The sequence below is a fragment of the Pteropus vampyrus genome, unplaced genomic scaffold (assembly GCF_000151845.1).
Source record: "Pteropus vampyrus isolate Shadow unplaced genomic scaffold, Pvam_2.0 Scaffold49, whole genome shotgun sequence".
Classification (NCBI taxonomy): domain Eukaryota; kingdom Metazoa; phylum Chordata; class Mammalia; order Chiroptera; family Pteropodidae; genus Pteropus; species Pteropus vampyrus.
The window spans coordinates 240,240-259,478 of NW_011888830.1; the positions used below are offsets into that span (position 1 = coordinate 240,240).

The 19,239-nt window shown below is 38.2% G+C and overlaps 1 protein-coding gene across 1 annotated transcript in view; it reads right to left on the bottom strand.

Annotated features, from left to right (window-relative positions):
* Positions 1-19,233, bottom strand: part of HSPA14 (heat shock protein family A (Hsp70) member 14) — a 27,974-nt gene extending 8,741 nt beyond the window's left edge. The window contains exons 1-10 of the mRNA XM_011359598.2: positions 19,140-19,233; positions 18,386-18,466; positions 18,228-18,310; positions 10,114-10,162; positions 9,879-9,984; positions 8,973-9,063; positions 8,022-8,126; positions 6,800-6,961; positions 5,408-5,563; positions 3,354-3,456 (exon numbers count right to left, since the gene is read on the bottom strand). Of these exons, the coding sequence (XP_011357900.1) occupies positions 3,354-3,456; positions 5,408-5,563; positions 6,800-6,961; positions 8,022-8,126; positions 8,973-9,063; positions 9,879-9,984; positions 10,114-10,162; positions 18,228-18,310; positions 18,386-18,466; positions 19,140-19,196 (993 nt within the window). The 5' untranslated portion in view covers positions 19,197-19,233. The remainder of the gene's footprint in view (positions 1-3,353; positions 3,457-5,407; positions 5,564-6,799; positions 6,962-8,021; positions 8,127-8,972; positions 9,064-9,878; positions 9,985-10,113; positions 10,163-18,227; positions 18,311-18,385; positions 18,467-19,139) is intronic.
* Positions 19,234-19,239: the final 6 nt, after the last annotated feature.

The window sequence follows — 19,239 nt, forward strand, 5'->3', positions numbered from 1 at the left end:
TATCTGTAGGAATAATCCCAGCTTCAGTGCATCAGATGTGACAGATAAAACATCTTCGGAATGACATCATATTCCATGTAAATATTACCAATACCTCTATCCCTGTAAAGGATTTGATTTGCTCATTCCTAGAGATTTTATGTAAGAAGATGAAAAGAGTAATTCTAAAGAAAGAAAATTTTAAAAATTGCAATGTTAGTAATGAAGGGCTACACCTACTTAAATAGTTTTCTGGTTTCTTTTTTGGTGAACAAATTGGTGATAAATATTAAAAGTCTTAAAATTTGGGATTTTACTCCCAAAATTAATTTAGGAAATTAAAGATGTTCACAAAGCCACTAGACTGCTGTTTATAAAACTAAAATAACCTATACATTCAATATCAAGAATTGGTTTTATGAATTACGGTACATCAATGCAATGAAAAACTATGCAGCTATTAAAATATAGTTGTAGCATCTGGGAGCCTGGTTAAAATGAAGGGATTAATCACATCAATTTATCTATGTGCCCTTCCATGAGCCCACTCAACAGACAGTAAAGGGACTTAAGAAGATATAAATGTACAAGAGCAAAGTAAATGGAAGAGAGATTTTGAGTATAAGATTTCAGCAAATTTTGGAAGCCGGAGAGAGGTAATTATCTGTAAAGCAGATGAAGCTGTACTTGGGTAGGAAGGCACACCATGGGGCAGAAGTGGGGCCTGATGCTGAAAACAAGGAGAACAGAGAAAGTCTGCACATGAAACAGTAGGTACCCTCGGGCTCCCTGTTGTCAGGCCAGAAACCGGACATGTCTTTCTCAAGGAAGAGACCTGCGAATTCCTCTGGAAAATCAAAGGCTGGGAATAAGAATAAAGCAAGAGCAGGGTTATGGGGGCACACTGCGGTGCTCCAACCCTATTTCCATCACTTACTCGCCAGCATCCCGACTTGAAGCCAAGGACTTAACCTCTTCAGAAACCTTAGCTTCCTCGTCTGGAAAGGGAGGTAACAGTGTGTACCTCCTGGTGCTATCGTGAGGATTAAATACTGTGATGCATATACAGTCCAATTATGCCTGCCCCTGCCCCTGCCCTTGCCCCTGCCCCTGCCCTGTAAGCGGGTTAGACACCCCGCCCACTGCCTCTCAGCAGGTGGAGATTTCCCCGCCCCACTGTAAGGCCCGGCCTTGCGTCTGGCTTTGGCCAACTGAACTTGAAAACACTGAAGTACATCATATCTATGCAGAAGCTTTAAAAGTCAGGCAGGTTCTGCAGGCTCTCTTCTCCTTTCCCTCCGCCATGGGAACCGCATGTCCCAGACAGCTGCTCCATTAGTCTAGGTGACAGAATGAGAAGCACCGCAGCAATAGACCCACAGCCCACAGGAAATGTGAGAAAAATATAGAAAACTACTGAGATTTAGGGGTTGTTTGTTACTGTCAACATGCTAAAGAAACTATTAGCACTGTGAGCCTTCTGATTTAGGTGGGTCTGTCCCCAAGACCATTCAATTCCCACCACCGCCTTGTGACAATTATATATTCGTGTCTTATTCTTCATAATCTACCCCCTAACCCCAAGCGCCCAGTCCAACACCTTAGGTAAAGTATTATTAAATGTTCAAAAAAATACTTATTGAATTGCAAAGAAAATGCAAAACCCCCCAAAATGGCTTCCATCATACAGCATACACCAAAATAGTTAAAATATAAAAACTTTCAAACTATAGACAAATTAAAATAGTTATTAAATATTTGTCATACACTGAACAAAGATGAAATTTACAAACTTAGAAACAGCAGAAAAAATCAGAGTAACAGACCAATAATTAGATAAATAAATGAAACTTCTGTATGTCAATTTTGGTCCTCTGAAAGGACCAAAATTAAACAGTATACTACATGCCTCAAAAGAAGGTTGCAGTGATAGTTAATGTTATGGCTATATAGAACATCTGCACAAATAAAATTTAAAAATACGGATTTAAATGATTAAAAAGGCAAAGAATATGAAATAAATATTTACACACAAAGAAACACAAGATTAAATAAACATTTAAAAATAATCTTTTAATAATCCATAAACTATCAAGTAAAAACCTATCTTTTTTTCAACTATTTATTGGAAAATTTACTTTTAAATGATAAATCTCAGTAAGCAAGGTAACATGTATATTCTTAGGAATTGCTCATAAGAGTGTTAGGTAATTCAACATTTTTGGAAAGAATCTGAAGGTAAAAATAGTCTGAAGCTCTTTAAACTCTTTGACCCAAAAATTCTGCTATGGGAATTTATCCTAGGAATAATCACTATGATAAAAGCTGAGGTCTGAAGGTGGGCATGACTGTTCTGAGGGAGGGGGAGGCCCAACCTACTGTCCACAGTAAAATGACGAAATTGTCTACGGTGACTTTCCTTTTTTAGGATATTACAAATCTATTTAAAGTTGAGTTAATTAAAACTATGCAGAAATATGAGGAAAGAAATCAGTTATATTATATGAAGAAAATAAAATTCGAAATTGTACATGCAAATTATATTAGTTAGAAATATTCCAAAATATAACTCTGGTTGCCTTTTGGTATTTCCTAAATGTTCTTATCTGAATACTTATTATTATTTTAATAATGAACATTCTTTTAAAATTACATACATTTTGAATGAATAGAAATAATCTTGGGGAAATAAGGAAAACATTAAAAATTGGAATGTTTTTGAGAGTCTGAAAATATTTTCTTATGTCAGCAGAGAGGAGCAGGGTGGTTAAGGACAGACTCAGGAAGCAGAGTTAAATCCTGCCTCTACCACTGACCACACGGTCACCAGGAAGTCACTCACCTCTTTGTACCTTGGTGGCTTCACTTAGAAAATGGGGATAACAGCATCTACCTCAGAGTTACTGGTGAGTATTCAATGAGTTCATCCATGTAAAACTCTTAGACCAGTGCTTGATACATAGTAAACACTCAAATGCCAGTCAGTCTTTACTTACATATAGATAATATACTGACAAGGAATTATTCTTTTTCTGCTAGGAAATTGATATAGATAGATAGATAGATAGATAGATAGATAGATAGATATAGATAGATAGATATAGATTTATCTATCTATATATTTACCTATATTTATAGATAGATTTATCTATCTATAAATCTTTATCTATCTATAAATCTATACCTATCTATATCTATCTATCTATATCTATAACTAGAGCCATTAATCAAATTTTAATGTTTTCTTTACTCATTTAAACAAGCTCAGAAAATATTTAAATTCATAAAATATTCTTCCAGTACTAGGAACCATTTCCTAAATTCCAATTCTGAAAATATTCATAAAATAAATTAGAAAAAGATAAAAGTATTACCTTGTTAATATCATCTGCTGTAAATCCACTGTGTTTTAAGAGTGCTCTGATTGCTTCTATACATTTGTTAAAAAGTGGAGAACAGAGAAGTTCAAATCTTGCTCTGTACACATACACACAGAGAAGAGAAAGGCATAGTACAATTAACAACTTTTTCTTATAACAGTAAAGCCAAAACCTAATATGCTGGTTCTCTTAAGAATAGGTTTACAATCAGAAGAGGATATTTAACACCCAGCACTGCAATACCATGGGGGGAAAAACATCTAAGTTATCCATCTACAAATGTATGAAGACATTTAAGGTCAAATTCAAGTTGCAGATTCTTACCTCTGGCCTACTTACAAGCTTCCAAAATCCTACAAATGAAGACTCAATGTATGACATTCCCAACAAAAACCTATTGATCCAAATCAAACCATCATTTGGAAGTTTTTGATAATTTTATGTTAAAAGTTTTAAAAATTGTTCTTAATAATCTGAGACTATACTGTACATAAGGTTAGCTCCTTTGCACAACCTGAGAAACTTGAATGCTACATATACTTTTAAGAACGATCTGTGTTCATGAAAAATGTACTCCCCAATTTCATGCTGTACTTCTCAAATGCAGATGACTGATTTTTAAAATTTTTTGTGGTATCTCCAGATACTGAAACATACTTTATGACTGATATCTTTGTGATAAAGGCAAAATTTTCTTAATAAAAAATTACAAATTCTATCTCATTCTCAAAAACTGGTATAAATAAACCAACATACATTGAGTACTTAGACAAACTCAGCACTAAGTTAGGAATCTGGAAATGGAGAAAATATAAAGACATTCTGCCCACAAAAGAGATTTCAATTTAATTTAACACCTTTCTATCTTTCGGGTTGTAACTTGAAATCTCTCCTAAAAGATCTAGAGCAGTACCAATAGAATCTTCCGTGAACCACCAGCCCCTTGAGACTACGGAGCTTTGGAGCTGTTGCTAGTACTACTGAGGAATGGAATTTTTCTGTTATTTGTTTCTAATCTATTTAAATTTAAATAGATATAGGTGGCTAATGGCTCTCCTTTGGGCATGCAGATCTAGAGTCTTCAGGAAAGCCCAGGGAGGGTGAGGAAGCTAAACTGCAAAGACCAGATGAAGAGAGAATTTAACCAAATATAGTACAATCCTAAAAATAATATAATGTTATAATTCTGGAAATTTTCACTATGTGACCTAGTCACCCGTTAGGCTGTTGGGAGGTTTTAACAGTCTGACCACGCTCTGGGCTTTCTGGGGAAAAGTGCGACCATTCGTAGCCAATGTGCTGAATTATGTAAAAGATATGGGCATTAAACACAATTTGAAGCCCATTATACCTGTGTTTACTAAAATCATAAAAGCGATTAAAATCTAAAATGTTGACAATGTATGACAGCAAACAAAACCAAGGGACATATCGATCTTTGGTAGAGTGGGATAATTTGGTAGAGTCAGACTGGCTCGGTTTGAATCCCAGGTCCAACACTTCCTAGCAAGTAATGAAACCTCTGTGTTTCAGCTTCCTCTAGTGTAAAATAAGGAAAATAATACTTACCTCAATGGATTGTTATCTTTACATATTAATACTTAGAATACAGCCTGCCATGCAGTATTAACTAACTATTAACTTACAGTAAACAACCACTGAAATATGTGCAAGCCCCACATCAAATTCAAGCAACGAAGAACTAGGGACCATATAGGTGGGACTGCCATTTAAAAGGAGAAATCTGAAAATCTCAAACTTAAGTCTCCTCTCACCTTTCTTAAAAAGATCTAGGATATCTTTTTCACATACTGCTATCTGTAGCTGCAAATAACGGAGCAGGCAATCACCACTGACATAATTACTTTGGGAACGGTTATTTAGTCTGACAAAACCTGGACCCCCGAAAAAAAGACAGGGAAGCTCTCCCTTTAAAGCTGGCAAATAAATTCCAAGTGAACAAACAAAAAGCCCAAAGTGAGAGAATTACACCGAAATATGAATGTACTTAGAATTTTTTAAAACAGGTTTTTGAATTTCAGTTTTACCTGGACACATTGCAGTCAAAATCTTGACCTTCATATAATGAGTCAAGGAAACAATTGGCACTTCCCAAAGTTGACAAAGAATGTTTTGCAATGTCAGCACTGTTCATCAATTTCATCATAGCTCGGGCATTTCCTCTGACGTCATGCTTGAAGGACCTAAATTAAAAACAAAGCCTTTGAAGTTTAAAAATTACTAATTCATATGTAATTTATTGTCACTAAAACCTGGATAACCCCTCTTAGAATAAGCAGCTCATGAATCAATATTATTACCAGATTTTAGTATCTTGCTCCCAACTCTCCGAAATTTCCAAAGAAAATCCACTGCAATTAAAAGAGCCTCCTCAAAAAAAAAAAAAAGAAAAAAGAAAAAAAAATAACCAATATACTTAATACTTTGAATTGCTGAATTCCAAAACCATAATAACAGAGTGTACTTTGAAGAAAGCGGAGTAGCTGTCACCTTTTTTGCAGATGAGACAAATGGGAGTTGAAGGAAATTAATATAACTGGGTCAAGTCTCATACTTCACCCTTTACAATCGCAGCATAATTGATGTTTAATGGTATAAAATTATATGTCCAGCATTAAAGAATTAAAGTGTTTCTTCAAAGAAATCTGACACACATAAAATATGTAAAATTATAGTTCCTCTACCTCCAAGATGATTTAATTGTTAAAAACTGCTTGCTAAGTAGCAACCAATGGCCTTGCTTCATAATTGGAATTGGTAATAAAAGTAACAATCTTGAGTTGGAACACCTTTATTAACAAAAAGCAGTATGGGTGTTCACTAAATAAGTGAGAAATTACCATTTTTTTCAAGACTATTTTTTACCCAGTCAGTTTAGAGCAGTAATGTCCAAAATATAACCTTTGCATATTTGGCTCTTTATGTGACAAACAAGATTAGAATTTTGAAAGGAATAATTGCATCCAGTAACAAAAGTAAAATATCCTTGCGATAGATTAGTAATGAAATACTCCATAAGACGTTATTTTCCTGCTGTGTGACTATAATGTAATCTTCATCAGATCTAAACTTTTAAAAACTGTTTGGAAGGGAGCGAGGCCTCAGTACCTGCGCCCTCTTTCATCCGGACAGAAGAGCAGCACGTGAAGAATTAAGAAACTGCATTTGAGATCCAAGTTCGTGCCCTTCAGTGTCTGGTGGCCCCTTAAACGAGGTGAAAAATCCCAGCACACCACACTGAGCAGCTTGACCTCTGCCTCCCCACATCTGCCTGGCTAGACATTATTAACTCTAGATATGAAAATATCCAGCACATGGGAAAAATACAACCTCCTTTGAAGCAAGGCAATTTCAAATAAATTAGAAAAAAAAAACCCTCGAAATTTCATTCGAAATATATCAACTCCATTAATACTCACCTCTGAAACTCAGAAGCTAGATACTGTGCTAAGGTTTCTGTGAAATGTGTGCCCCCGATGTTATCATCAGTGTTTGTTGAAAGAACACGATATATTCCACTGTTAACTTCCATGACACTGACAGACAAGGATGTTCCTCCAAGTTTGAACACCAAAATATTGCTTAAAAAAATAACACGAGCAAGTTATGCGAGAATCACAGCATTTTAAAGCTGGGTTGGACTTCTTAAACTAAGAAGTCATTTAGTTTAATCCCTTTAAATCGCAAATGAGGAAACTAAAAATCTCACATGAGTAACTAAGGTGTCCACGGTCACCACTTAGTGATGAATCAAGCCTAGAGACCAGATCTTCTGGTTTTAAGTCAAAATTATTTTTCATTTAGTTGTGCTGGTAAAATTGTATTCTTCTGAGTGACTGGAGTTCAAAACACCAACTTTTCAAATAAAGAAGAGATTCATGATTGTAGTGAATTTTTAAAAAATTCAATACAGAAATTTCGTGTTAATATTATTAAAGTTACTACTGCAATAACATGTTCTATAAAAATGAAACGTGCAAACTAGGAGCTAATTTTCTGTGCATCGAAATCCCTAATTTCAGATATCCTGTATTTATCTAGTTACCTAAAAATAATTTCCTAGTGATTTGTGCATTTTAGTTTCTTTGCTCTGTGAGATATGAATGAGGTGAAACAATTAGGGAAAATTAACACATTTGAATAAACTGAAGTTTCATAATGTGCCAGGTCTATTAAGACAAGTTTTGACAACTAAATTAGGAGTATGTTTTATTATTTCGTTATTAAAAGAAATCTTAAATACCCATGCTGGATTTCTCCCCGTCTCCTGCCAAGATGAATGTATATAAAACTACTCAAGGTGTCTAAACATGTTTAATAATTGGAATTGGTGGTAAAATTAAGTAATCTAGCTTGAGCTGGAACTTGGCTGGGCTTACGAATTTCAAATCTTCCTCAAATAAAGGTACCAGATGTGGCTGACAAGAGGAGGGCAAGAAAGCCCCATCTTGTCTCCTGTCATGTCCCTTCTCTGCTTTCCTAGGACATCTTTTTCGTCTATTAGAAAAACTCTAGTTTACATATCTTTTCATCCACAAAGGCTTGGAACCACCAAATTATATAATAATCTTTATTGATATAACTGTTATAATCTAAGCGTTTTTTGCACTGAAAACTGAATGCTGCAAATATGGTTTTTACCTTTTTCCAGTTGGGGAGTCTTGTCCAATTCCATAAGCCAGGAGAGCTGCAGATGGCTCGTGAATCAATCGCAAAACATTAAACCCAGCAGCTCTGGCTGCTTCCCTGTGGACAATTTGCTTTCAATGAATTTAATATCACAACATGTTCAAGTCTACATTTTTGGAAATGCTAGATATGAATGGTAATGATCTTTAGAATTTAGAAGCAAGACAACACAAGAAATGTGTTCAGTCTATTTTCTTAACAAAGAAAATACCATGTGCTCATACTGAACAAGGAAAGGAAAGCTCTCAAAAATGCCCATGCTTATACACTTTTTAGAAAGAGATTAAGATAAATTTATAATACATTTTGAAATTTTCTAATTTCTTTTATGGTCACAGTTTTTAATGTCCCACAAATTCAAGTAAATAAAACAATTCTCTACCCCTGCAACTTAGATGCTCACCAAAGCCCCACAGGAACTCTTATCTGAGAGGCAAATGCATGCATGCTCACCAATTACATTTGCATAACGACCTGTTAAAACTGAATGCAACTTTTTGTTAAGATGCTAAGATCTAAGGTGAAGAAATAGTTGCAAATATATTCCAAAACTGCATATTTTATATAATTCCCATATAAACCCTAATACCATGAAACTAAGCCAAAGTGATTGATAAACATCGACTTATCCTGGTAACTAAAAAACGTTTCCAATCAAAAGAGCTAAGAAAGTATATCTAATTTTATCTTCTCTTAGTATTTCATAAAAGTATTTATGATCATTAACATACTTTTCACCATCCTATTTACACGTGTATATACACACACATATAAGCATTTACAAATATAATTTTATTGCCTAAAGTATTTTCAAATGCAATTTTACTTTTTACTATATGTGATATTGTGAAATTTGTATTTCTTTTAAGTAAGCAAATAAGATAAACCCCATATTATACTTACCCAAGAGCATTTTTTTGTTTTTCTCCAAAGTCGAATGGAACAGTAATAACTGCATCATTTGCATCTGAGCCCAAGACAGAATGTGCCGTTTCTACATATTTAAAAAAATAAAAATAAATTCTGATGACATAAAAAAACTGTTGTGATACTTTCTGAGGTTTATTAATTTGTAGCAAAGATCACCTCAGTATAAAGATTTTCCAATTCGCCTGACTGCCCCACCCCACTGATTTTCTTCCCTTGCTCTCTTAAATTGTGCACTACGTTTTGTGGTTTTGAGATTATTTGTGGACGTGGAACGAGGCACTTAAGCACCTGACTTTTAGGCTTAAGTTTCAGCCATATTGCAAACTACACTGGTCTCACTGAGGACAAGCTTCTAATGAGTCAACATGAAACAAACAGCATAAGGTTAGATCAACACATTAATTAAAGGGCAGCCTTCCATCCTACAAGTTCATAACGTAACTCCAGAGCTGATGTGAGCCTTATAAATGATCTACTCCAGAACTTCCTAAATTGCTCCAAAGAATGCCACTCAGCTCCAGTCTTCACCCGAAGTGGCGATAAAATCTTAATCTGCCTAAATATCATTGCGAGTGCACTGTCAATCTTAAAGCGGGAGATATAATATTCAGTCTTCGCTGTGCTTATTTCGCCACTTCCTAAGAAGTTTTGAAAATGCTAATCCAGCCCAATCCATTGACATTACTTCTCGGGAAACCAGAGTCAGGGAAGGTAAGTCGTTTAGCAATGGTCACATGTCCAATTTTCATGGCCCTGTCAGATCTAGAATTTAGGTCCCTTACTGCTAATCTGCTTAATCACCTGCTTCTCCCTAGGTCAAAAAATACATCTAACTTTTTTTGAAGGTCAACTCTTAAAAGATTTTCTCTGGCTTAATACCTTTCATTTTACTAAATATCAGTCTGGCAACATCTTCTGGGTTAACAAATTTTGTTTCTTCTCCAGTATCTATTTCATATCGTAATTTCCCATTTTTTTCAGTGACCTATAAAGAAAATTATAAGGGTGTTAAATAAGGAATAATTTTAGTAAAAATACAAAGTTTAAAACCAATACTACTGTCAGTACTTTAATAATTACTTTGTGTAACAGGGAATAACAGAACCATACTCACTAGACATTTACTTTCTGTGATGTATTTCTGAGCCCGTGGATCATCAGAGCTGCCCATAAAGACAAAGACAATTAAGTATTAAAATCAGCATTGTGGATATATAAGGTTTAAAGAACACTGTATTTTTCAATACCACTGAAAATACAAACAAAAATATTAAGTTGCTTAATATTAGAAAAAAATTCGAATATTATAGATAGGATTAAATGAATGGAGTATTTACAATGGTTAAAGTAATTCTATTAAAGTGATAATCTTTGCATTTGGAAGTAAATACCTCTTGTTCTGATCTTGCTATTAACAGATGCTATACATTTGGGGGTGATTTTTCATAATATTCATGATTTTATGTCCTATATACCCTCATATCTATAATCCTGAAGACCCAACCCTGAGATAAAAAGGACAAAAGGAGGTAAGATTGCCAACTAAGGACAAACCAGCATGTTAACACCATCTCTGTTGCTTGGTTTCTGAACGCAAATCAACACCCAAAATCAAGAGTGAGCAGAAGTACGAATGTCCTATATGGAAAGTGCCCAGTACTAAAGGTAGATGGCTCCAGAATGTCCTATTCAAAGTACGTACTAAAGAAATGTGCACGGCAATAAGGAAAACTAAGGCAATGGGTGCTGTGCTGCTCAAAACAGCAATACCAATGAATTCAGACTACAAAATGTTTTAACACATTACCTCGTCATCTTCACAACACCTAAGTGGGGCTAGTTTGGCAGGTATTGTAAATGTAAGAGGTTCGTAGAGGGTCGATGACTTATAAACTACTAAGGGGCAGTCGGTACTTGATCCCAGGTCTCCATTAGGCTACAGTTGTTCACACTTCACGTAACCGCCTGGCAGTAAGATGGTGCATGACTGAAGTACCTCTGTACCTTGGGCAGGGACAGGAGTCTCTGGGCCTTGGTTTTATTTCATCTAGAAATTAAGATGAAGTAGAGTCTTCCACTAAACGCTTCTTCCAAGGGGCTGTGGCTACTCTGTTCAGAGACCAGTCTTAAATGTTTAATAAAAGGTGAAAATTAAGTGACTATTTGCTGAAGGGTTACTCAACATTCAAAGACCCTAATCTGTGTAAATAAAAGGAAGACAAAAGGGGTTGAAAAAGGGCTAATTCAGCTTAGAACTGTCTGGAATTCTTGCAGATTTCTCATACCTCCTTCTCTATCACATAAAAATGGATAGAGAGGAAATAGATAAGTAGCTTGCCCAATATTGCATGGCTAATTAACGGCAGAACTGGCTGGAATCCAGTTCTTTAATATGAAATTTAGTATTCTTTCCACTGAACTCTCCCTTCTTCCCTTTTTTCTAAATCCACTAGACTATATCCTGGACAAATATACTAAAAGATGAAGTGTGCCCAGAGTAATTTTTTTTGGCACCAATGTTATAATTTGTGCATGACACCACTTCTTTCTTTAGAATAGGACTGAAGTCAACCACTATAATTTATCCTATTACGTGTAGGTTTTCTACCACTCGGACAAGATAATTTGCTGGGAAAATATCTTTTATGGAAATTACAGAACTCTTAGAAATGAAAATTTAATTTTCAGTCACTATGCAAAGAGGGCCTCTCTTATGTGACAGAAAGCACACATAGCTCTTGGGGCCATATACAGGCAAGATTAGCTAGCAGAACTGAAGTGACGACAAACGATGACAGATAGTGCCAGAAAGTAGCGGACTGACCCACAACTACGTACAAGGAACAACTTTATTTGTCCACACCAAGATTAAATTGTGTCACAGAAAACAAAGGGTGGTGGGAGGTCGCACATGCAGCCCCTCAATCACATCACGGTCTTCGGGAGCCAGAGCGTTGACCCTACTGCTGTAGCACAGCCTTTACCAGCAACGCCGATTTCCCTTCCTCCTTCCGCCAACTGTCTCCCAGCCACTCAGCAGGTCCCTGGACCTGGTGCACACCCGCTCGAATGTGCCGCAGGGTCTTCTTCCCCACTGTCACAGTATAGTGCCTTCCATGTCTGAAAGTGTTTTTACAGTCATCTGTTCCTTTGACCCTCACAACATTCCCGTGAGGCAGGCAGGATAATTAGCTTCCCTCATTATAGGTGAGGATCCTGAGTCACAGACTGGTGAAATGAGCCACCTAGGGATGGACAGGTAGTAATGGCTGGATTTAGGGCTTGGGCAGGATTTCTGGGCTTGTTTTCTTTCAAACAACCTCCTCCTATTACAGCTTCCTTCCTCTTCACAATATTAATATTATGCCTGTTTTTCTGTTTACTTCTTTACGACCTTTCCCTCTAGTCTTACTCCCACATTAAGGTTGCTTCACCCGTTATTAGATTTTCACAATACTGCCTCCAAAGTTTAACTCCACTTCTGGTCTTTAGCACTTCCCTTACCTCAAATAAACCTCGGCCTATGTATTTTGCTACCATTAACAGATTAACAGAGTACAGGCCTAATTCTCCTTCAAGTACTTCCCTGTTTTTCAAAAGTCTGCCTACCTACATTAGTGTTATCTAGTTATAACTGACACATATCCCTCAATATAATGGCCTAAAATTGAGAAAACTGAGATATGCGTATCTATTTCAATGCTTAATATATCCTTTAAAAGTAAGAAATCTTTGTCTGGCGTGATGTTTATGGAAGTTCACGAGTATATTAATAAACACTCATTCCACAGAATGCTTCCTTAAAATACAATTGCTACCAGTATTTCAAACATACGTTAATTTGCTATGACTGAAAATATTACAATTCGAATTTCATTTTGCCTTTTTTTGCTATGCTACTCACTATTTAGAATTTTAGAGAGGAAAAAAATGGAGGCACAAAAAGGGTGAGTGATTTGCCAGTGTAATTAACCGTGCAGGACGAGAACCCAGGGTCTGCAACTCGAGTCCAGGGCTCGCTGCCACACCCGCTGCCTCCTGCATCAGTCGCCCACTCGTCAGGGCAGCTCGCTTGCTTGCCACCTATTCATGGTTCCAGTTATGTGCCCACCGTTGTTTTGACCATTTCTCCACCTATTTCTATTTCCAGCACCCAAGCCTGCAAAATATAAAACCTCTCCCAAATATGCTCATTTTTTTTCCGGCCTCTATATTGAAGAAACTTTTAAAATTCCAAGTCTATTTGTATTTTCTGAAAGTACTAAGTAAACCACTAAAAGCTTTAAGTTAGTTCAACGATGGCCAGTATTGACTTCCCTTTAAAGTAAATTGGAAGTTTGGCTCAACACCTTTCTACAGCCCAAAGGAAGGATGGGTGCTTTGCGGGGGAAAGGAAATTTGTTGAGAGCTTGTGCTTAAAAGGAGTTATCTATTGCAGGCAGTCTTTATTTCCACCACCCTTGACTCTTCCACCACATGCCATGAACTTTCGTCTACACCATGTGAGAAAAAGTGACTTTCGAAATTTCCCTAGAAGGAAAGTTTTCTTGAGCTTGCCTTCTGTAACTCAAGAGGAAAAAAAAAAAAGGCTAAAAGAATGAAATTAGTTAAAAGTACTTGGGAAGTTGATATAATCCAGATTCTTTCCATGATGTTCAAATGGCAACCCAAACTTAAAGATATGTATTTATGCATCTAAAGGGACCCAAATAATATGAAGTGCAAAGAATTTACTTACATTTAGTGTTTTATAAAACAGCCACTATCTCATTGTATCAAAGATTATCACTATGAACCGTAACACACGACTGTGGCTCCCTGTCAGTTCTGAATTATATCCTTACAGAGACTAAAAACTATTAAAATGAAGGGAAAGATGGTTTGACTCTTAAGTGCTTACTAGTAGATATGTCATAGACAAAGCAGTGAAAATGAGAGAAAGGTACAAATACGTGTTGTGTCCACAGTAGTCTTGAGCTATAGAGGGATTCGAAAACATGATCTTCAACTCCAGGAAGCAGTCAAGTTAAACCAGTAAAGATTCAAGCAATGAGGTCATCATGGTATGCAACCATAATCCTGTACCTGTGGACTAACGCGCCTCACCCTAGACTTGGCCAAGGTCATATACATTAATAACTTACACGTGTATAGTGCTTTTAAACTTTTAAACCCACATCTTTCACATCTATTAGCCATACGATCCTCACAACAACCCTGTGAGGTAGGCAGGTCAGGAGTTGTCACCTCGCTCCCACTTTACAGGTGAGGAAATTGGTGCAGAGAGGTGAACTGAATTGCCTCGCGGCAGTGACGAAGCCAGGGCTAGCTCACTCCCTGGCCTCGACCCCATTTGTTTTCTATCAGGCCACCTCTCACATATCCGAAAGGACGGAACTGGTGAAGAGCTTGGGAGAAGCAACTCGCACGTGTACTCCTATCTTCCGCCTGTTAGTGGCTCATCCACTTTTTTCCTGAGGACGTGGACAAGGAGCCAGGGTGTCAGAAGGCAAGTGCTGGATCTGGGCTTCTCCCAGTTTAGGAAATACACCCTAACTTTTGGTATTCGAAATTAACCTCTGGAGCAACTTCTCCAGCCCTAGCTGAAAAGCACCGGTTGCCTCCTCCACTGCTGTCGCCAAGCGTCTGACTGCGATCACGGCGTCCCTGCGGAGCTCGTTGGCCGTGTCCTGCTGAGCACTGGCCTCCTCACCAATAGCGATAAGCCTGTCCAATTTTTCTTCCTCACGCTTTGAAAGTTCTCGTGCCAATCTCCTGTTCTCTGCCAATTCAGCGGCAATAGTCCTGGCCACTGATCGCCTTCTTCGCCTTGCCCACCTGGGCGGGGGCTCACTGGCCAAAGGCCTATCCCCACCAGAAACAAAAGGAACTCCGGAGGAGATCGGAGGCTGCTGTGTGGAGGCCACCCCAGGAGTGTTTCGGCTGCTGCTGGTGCAGGGGCTGGGCTCACCGGACACACCCAGTCTGGTCATGGGGCTGTTCTGACAGGGAGCAACTGCACCTCTGAAAACGTGGTGGGAGCTGCTGTAGCTGGGGGTCCCTTGAGAGCACCCTGAAAAACAAAGCAACAGTGTTGCAGAGAAGACATTCCTGTTTACGGAATGCTTGGAGCCAGCAGCAGAGTTGAGAGACAATTACGAAACTGTGGCCGTTCCTGGAAAGGCCTCTTTCCACAAGGGACTGGGAAGAAGTCATTTCCTTAATGTGGACATTTTGGCCTGGTGTCGTCTTACCTCCAAAACCTCCCCCTTGCCTTCCTGAGCCCCTTTCCACTTGGCCATCCAACCCACTCTACGTCCACAAATGCCTAAGTACCGACTATACATAATGCCAAAACTGGTCTGGTTCTAAAGACTACGTCTACGTTTAAGGAGTTTGAATACCTTACATATTTAGGGTCATAGCTTTTAAACACCTGGAGCCTTTATCTTACCATTAGGTTTTTTAAAAAAGAGGGCAGGGGGCCAGAAAAGGGACAATGCTGAAAAGAACACATCCAAATATATACTGCTATTTAGAACCAAGTGATGTCGGAACCCCAATCCTTCACATGTTTGGGAATTACCTGCACCTGAGGATTCATCCCAGGAGTCCTCAAGGTCACTGGTTTCTCGCATCTGGTCACTGATTTTCAGTTGACAATCTTCGTCTGATTCCTTAACTGTTTTCAAGATAGGCTGATGATCTGCTGCCTGAATCCTTTTTGCTCTCAGAATGCTGGTTCCCTCTTTCCCCGGGGTGTCAGAGGCCACTAGGTTCTGATCAGAGTGCTTGGCCCAAGCAGTATCTTCCATTAAGTTGTCTGGGTCAGTCACTATCTGATTTCGGAGCAGCTGATCCAACGTCTCATAAAATGGGCAGTGTGGTGGATCACCCATACTTGTGGCATGGGCAACGTACGCCTTCAAATACAACGCCTTCAGAACTTTGAACTTGGAGCGGCACTGACGCTCAGTGCGGCGGAAGCCTTCCTGCTGCATTCGCTTAGACACAGCCTGATAGACATCTGCATTGTGGTGCACAGTCTGGAGGCGCTGAATATACTCTGCCTCTCCCAGGATGGAGAGAAGAGTTCGTGTCTCTTGTCTGGACCACCGGATGCCCGCACTGCTATTGGAACTGGCCATAGTGGACGGGGAAGGAAGGCTAGTGTGGGAAGCTCCCGGGCGGCAAGGTGCAAATCTGAAGGTGTGGGGAAGCTCTGGGTGCCCTCAGTGTTTCCAGGAGCCAGCCGATTCTTCCCTCTCAGGGCTAATTGCTGAGGAGCCAGGTCCAAGGACCGAATTTCTGGCTGGAAGGCCACAGGGGAATGAGAGTTACAGGGATGGTGTGGGGATAATTGCGGCAGCAAGTTAAACGGTGCTACCTGTAAGAAGGCTGCAAACAGGCAGGACACTGGGTCAGGGGCTGAAATGGGCCTTACTGGCTTGATAACAAGGGGACTGGCTCCTCCACAAAAGCCAGAATGCTTCCGAGGCTGATACCTGGTTCAACTCTGTGTCTGTAAAAATCAATTGTCCTGTAAGTAGACAGACCAAGGCGGAAAATACCTGGAGGATGAGGCAGATCGCTCTGGAGAAGTGCTAGCAGGACCGTGGTGCGGCAGTTTGTCTGCAGGACGCTCGTCCTTTAACTAACCTCGGCCTAAGCAGCATGCCGTGGCTATGTATTACCCATCTGACTGTCACTCGTGCACTCTTTTGTTGAGAGGTAACTTTCAGAGTCAGACAAGTAAGCTTAAGTTATTCCTGTTAATATAAAGCTTTTTGCATAGTATGGAAGGAAACCACATCTTTACTGCAACCGTCTGCCCCCAAATAGCAGCATAAAACAAACAGGACTACTAGGGGATAGATCTATGATTGACAGATTTATCTTGATTGTATCGATGTCAGTATTTGGGTGTGATATTATACTATAGTTTTAAGAGAAGTTACCACTGGCAGAAAGTGGCAAATCCAGTAATATATCGGATCTCTTTTAATTATTTCTAACAGCATGTACAATTACCTCAAGATAAAAAGTGTAATTAAAACAACATATTGCTGGCTGCTTATAGTGAATCTAAATTCAACATATATCTACAACTTTTTCAGAATTTATAATTTAAAAAAATTTGAAACCAACTAATTTATCATCATCACAAAAACTGGAATTCTCTCCAAAACACCATAGTTTTTGGCTTACTGCAAAGGTAGTCTAAGGAAAAAAATGTCAAGTTCAGTTTAAACACAGATAAGAGATAATAAAAAATATCTATACGTATAAAAAATATTAAATTTAATCTACAATCCCCAAATCCTAAGATCAAGCTAAGAAAATTTCTACTTAAATTCTCAACTGAACAATGTAGAAAGGAAACAACCTGAGCTAAGGGTTGAAAATCCTGAACTAATTTAGGAATACCATAACTTCTATGTGCCTTGATTTTCTCATCTATAAGTGGGGAAGGATAAAACCTGCCTTATCAATCTTACAAGAATTTGAGAGGATTAAATAAAATAATAGATGTGAAAGCACTCTTGAAAACTTAAAAACACTATATCAAGTATTACTACTCCAATGAAAATAAAAACCCCTAATTACTATGGTAATCTATAATTTGAGGAGACAGGAGTCTGGGGAAGCAAGCCTCTTTAATTTTTTAATTAAAGTTCCAACGGATGATTAACCTGATTCGTACTTAAGATGTTAATGAATCTGTTTCTCTAATGATTAAATTTTAAGCCAAGCCACAGGAAAAGTTAGTTCTCAGAAAATGTCACAAAAAGACCCAAGGAAGAAAACTGATAGCATCTACCTAAATTATGACAAAATGTAAAAGATTTTGCAAAATTCAACTATAGAGCAAAGAAGTTGTCAAATTCCCACAATATCTTTCAAGTTACCTCAGTTGAAAACTACAAAAATGTGAAAAGTCCAAATTACCACCTGTGAATGACACAAACTGTAAAAACTAAAGAAATGTTGACATTTATCAATACTAACAGACCTGTCAGCAAGAAACAAATGTCTGAGAGAATCCCGTCTTTGAGAAGATTCAACACTAATCATCAAAAGAAACAGCCTACTGGGGTATTCTTTAAAATGACTCAGTCATAAAAAAACAAAAAAGCCAATGGTATTTCTAGTATCATTTCACATTCCATTTAGAATGGATAAACACATTTTAATCACCATACGTAAAAGTATTATTTTACTTCATACCTTCTGCCAAGGATCTGCTTTACTTTCATTACTGTATTTGAAATATTTCTTATTCTACTTTGTTTTGCGGCCAATCCAACAACCTGAAAAAGAGAAATATATTACAATGCGTGTAATTTTTACTTATTTCGAAGTACAAAAATGAGGGAGAATAGTACCTCTTCATTTTCTGAGTAAGCAACAACAGCTGGAGTAACTCTGTCACCTGCATCATTTGCAACCACATCAGCCCGGCCATCCTGGTGAAAAATACACAACTATATCAATTCTCTTGAGAAATACGTAATCTCATTAGACATATTCAGACAATGTGGCCCAGTTTTAATTTGCCATATATATGGATAGGAAAATTGCTCTATCAATATTTTCAACTTGTAGATTTAACTGCTGGTACTGATTTTCTAGATTTTATATAAGGCCAACATTCCATAAAGAACTGCTTCATTTTTTTCGGTCTTCTCTGCGTAGTAGATAATTGGAACAAACATAGTAACAATCTTTCTATATAGTCTTATACCACTCTACTTCTTTCTTCCCGCACAAAATACATCTTTCTTCCCTTTTCTACATAGGATGTAGTAGCATTAATCCTTCTGGCTTTTCCTTACAAATCATTTGACATTTAAACGCGAGACGCGTTATCAGGGGAGTTCACTATTATTGTTCCTTCTGCCTCCCCATTGACGAGATGAAGGCCACAACTCCTTGCCAAGCTCTCATATTTCCAGGGGACGAGGCCGGTTCCGCTAGGCCCTCTGCCTCGAAACTCCCCTGCAGAAACGCCTCTCTGTGCGACGATCCTAGGCTGGCGACGCACCGTTCACAACCCAGTAGGTGACCAAAGGACTTGGCCGCATTCAGAGAACGAGGTGGCTGACATTAGGCCCTAGCCCCAACCTTCCATTCCCTGACCTTATAGATGGCCACACAGGCTGATGTGCAGCCCAGGTGAACTCCGATGGCCGCCATGAGGCGGCAGAGACGGCAGCAGTAGTAAAGAGTGGTCCTCCGG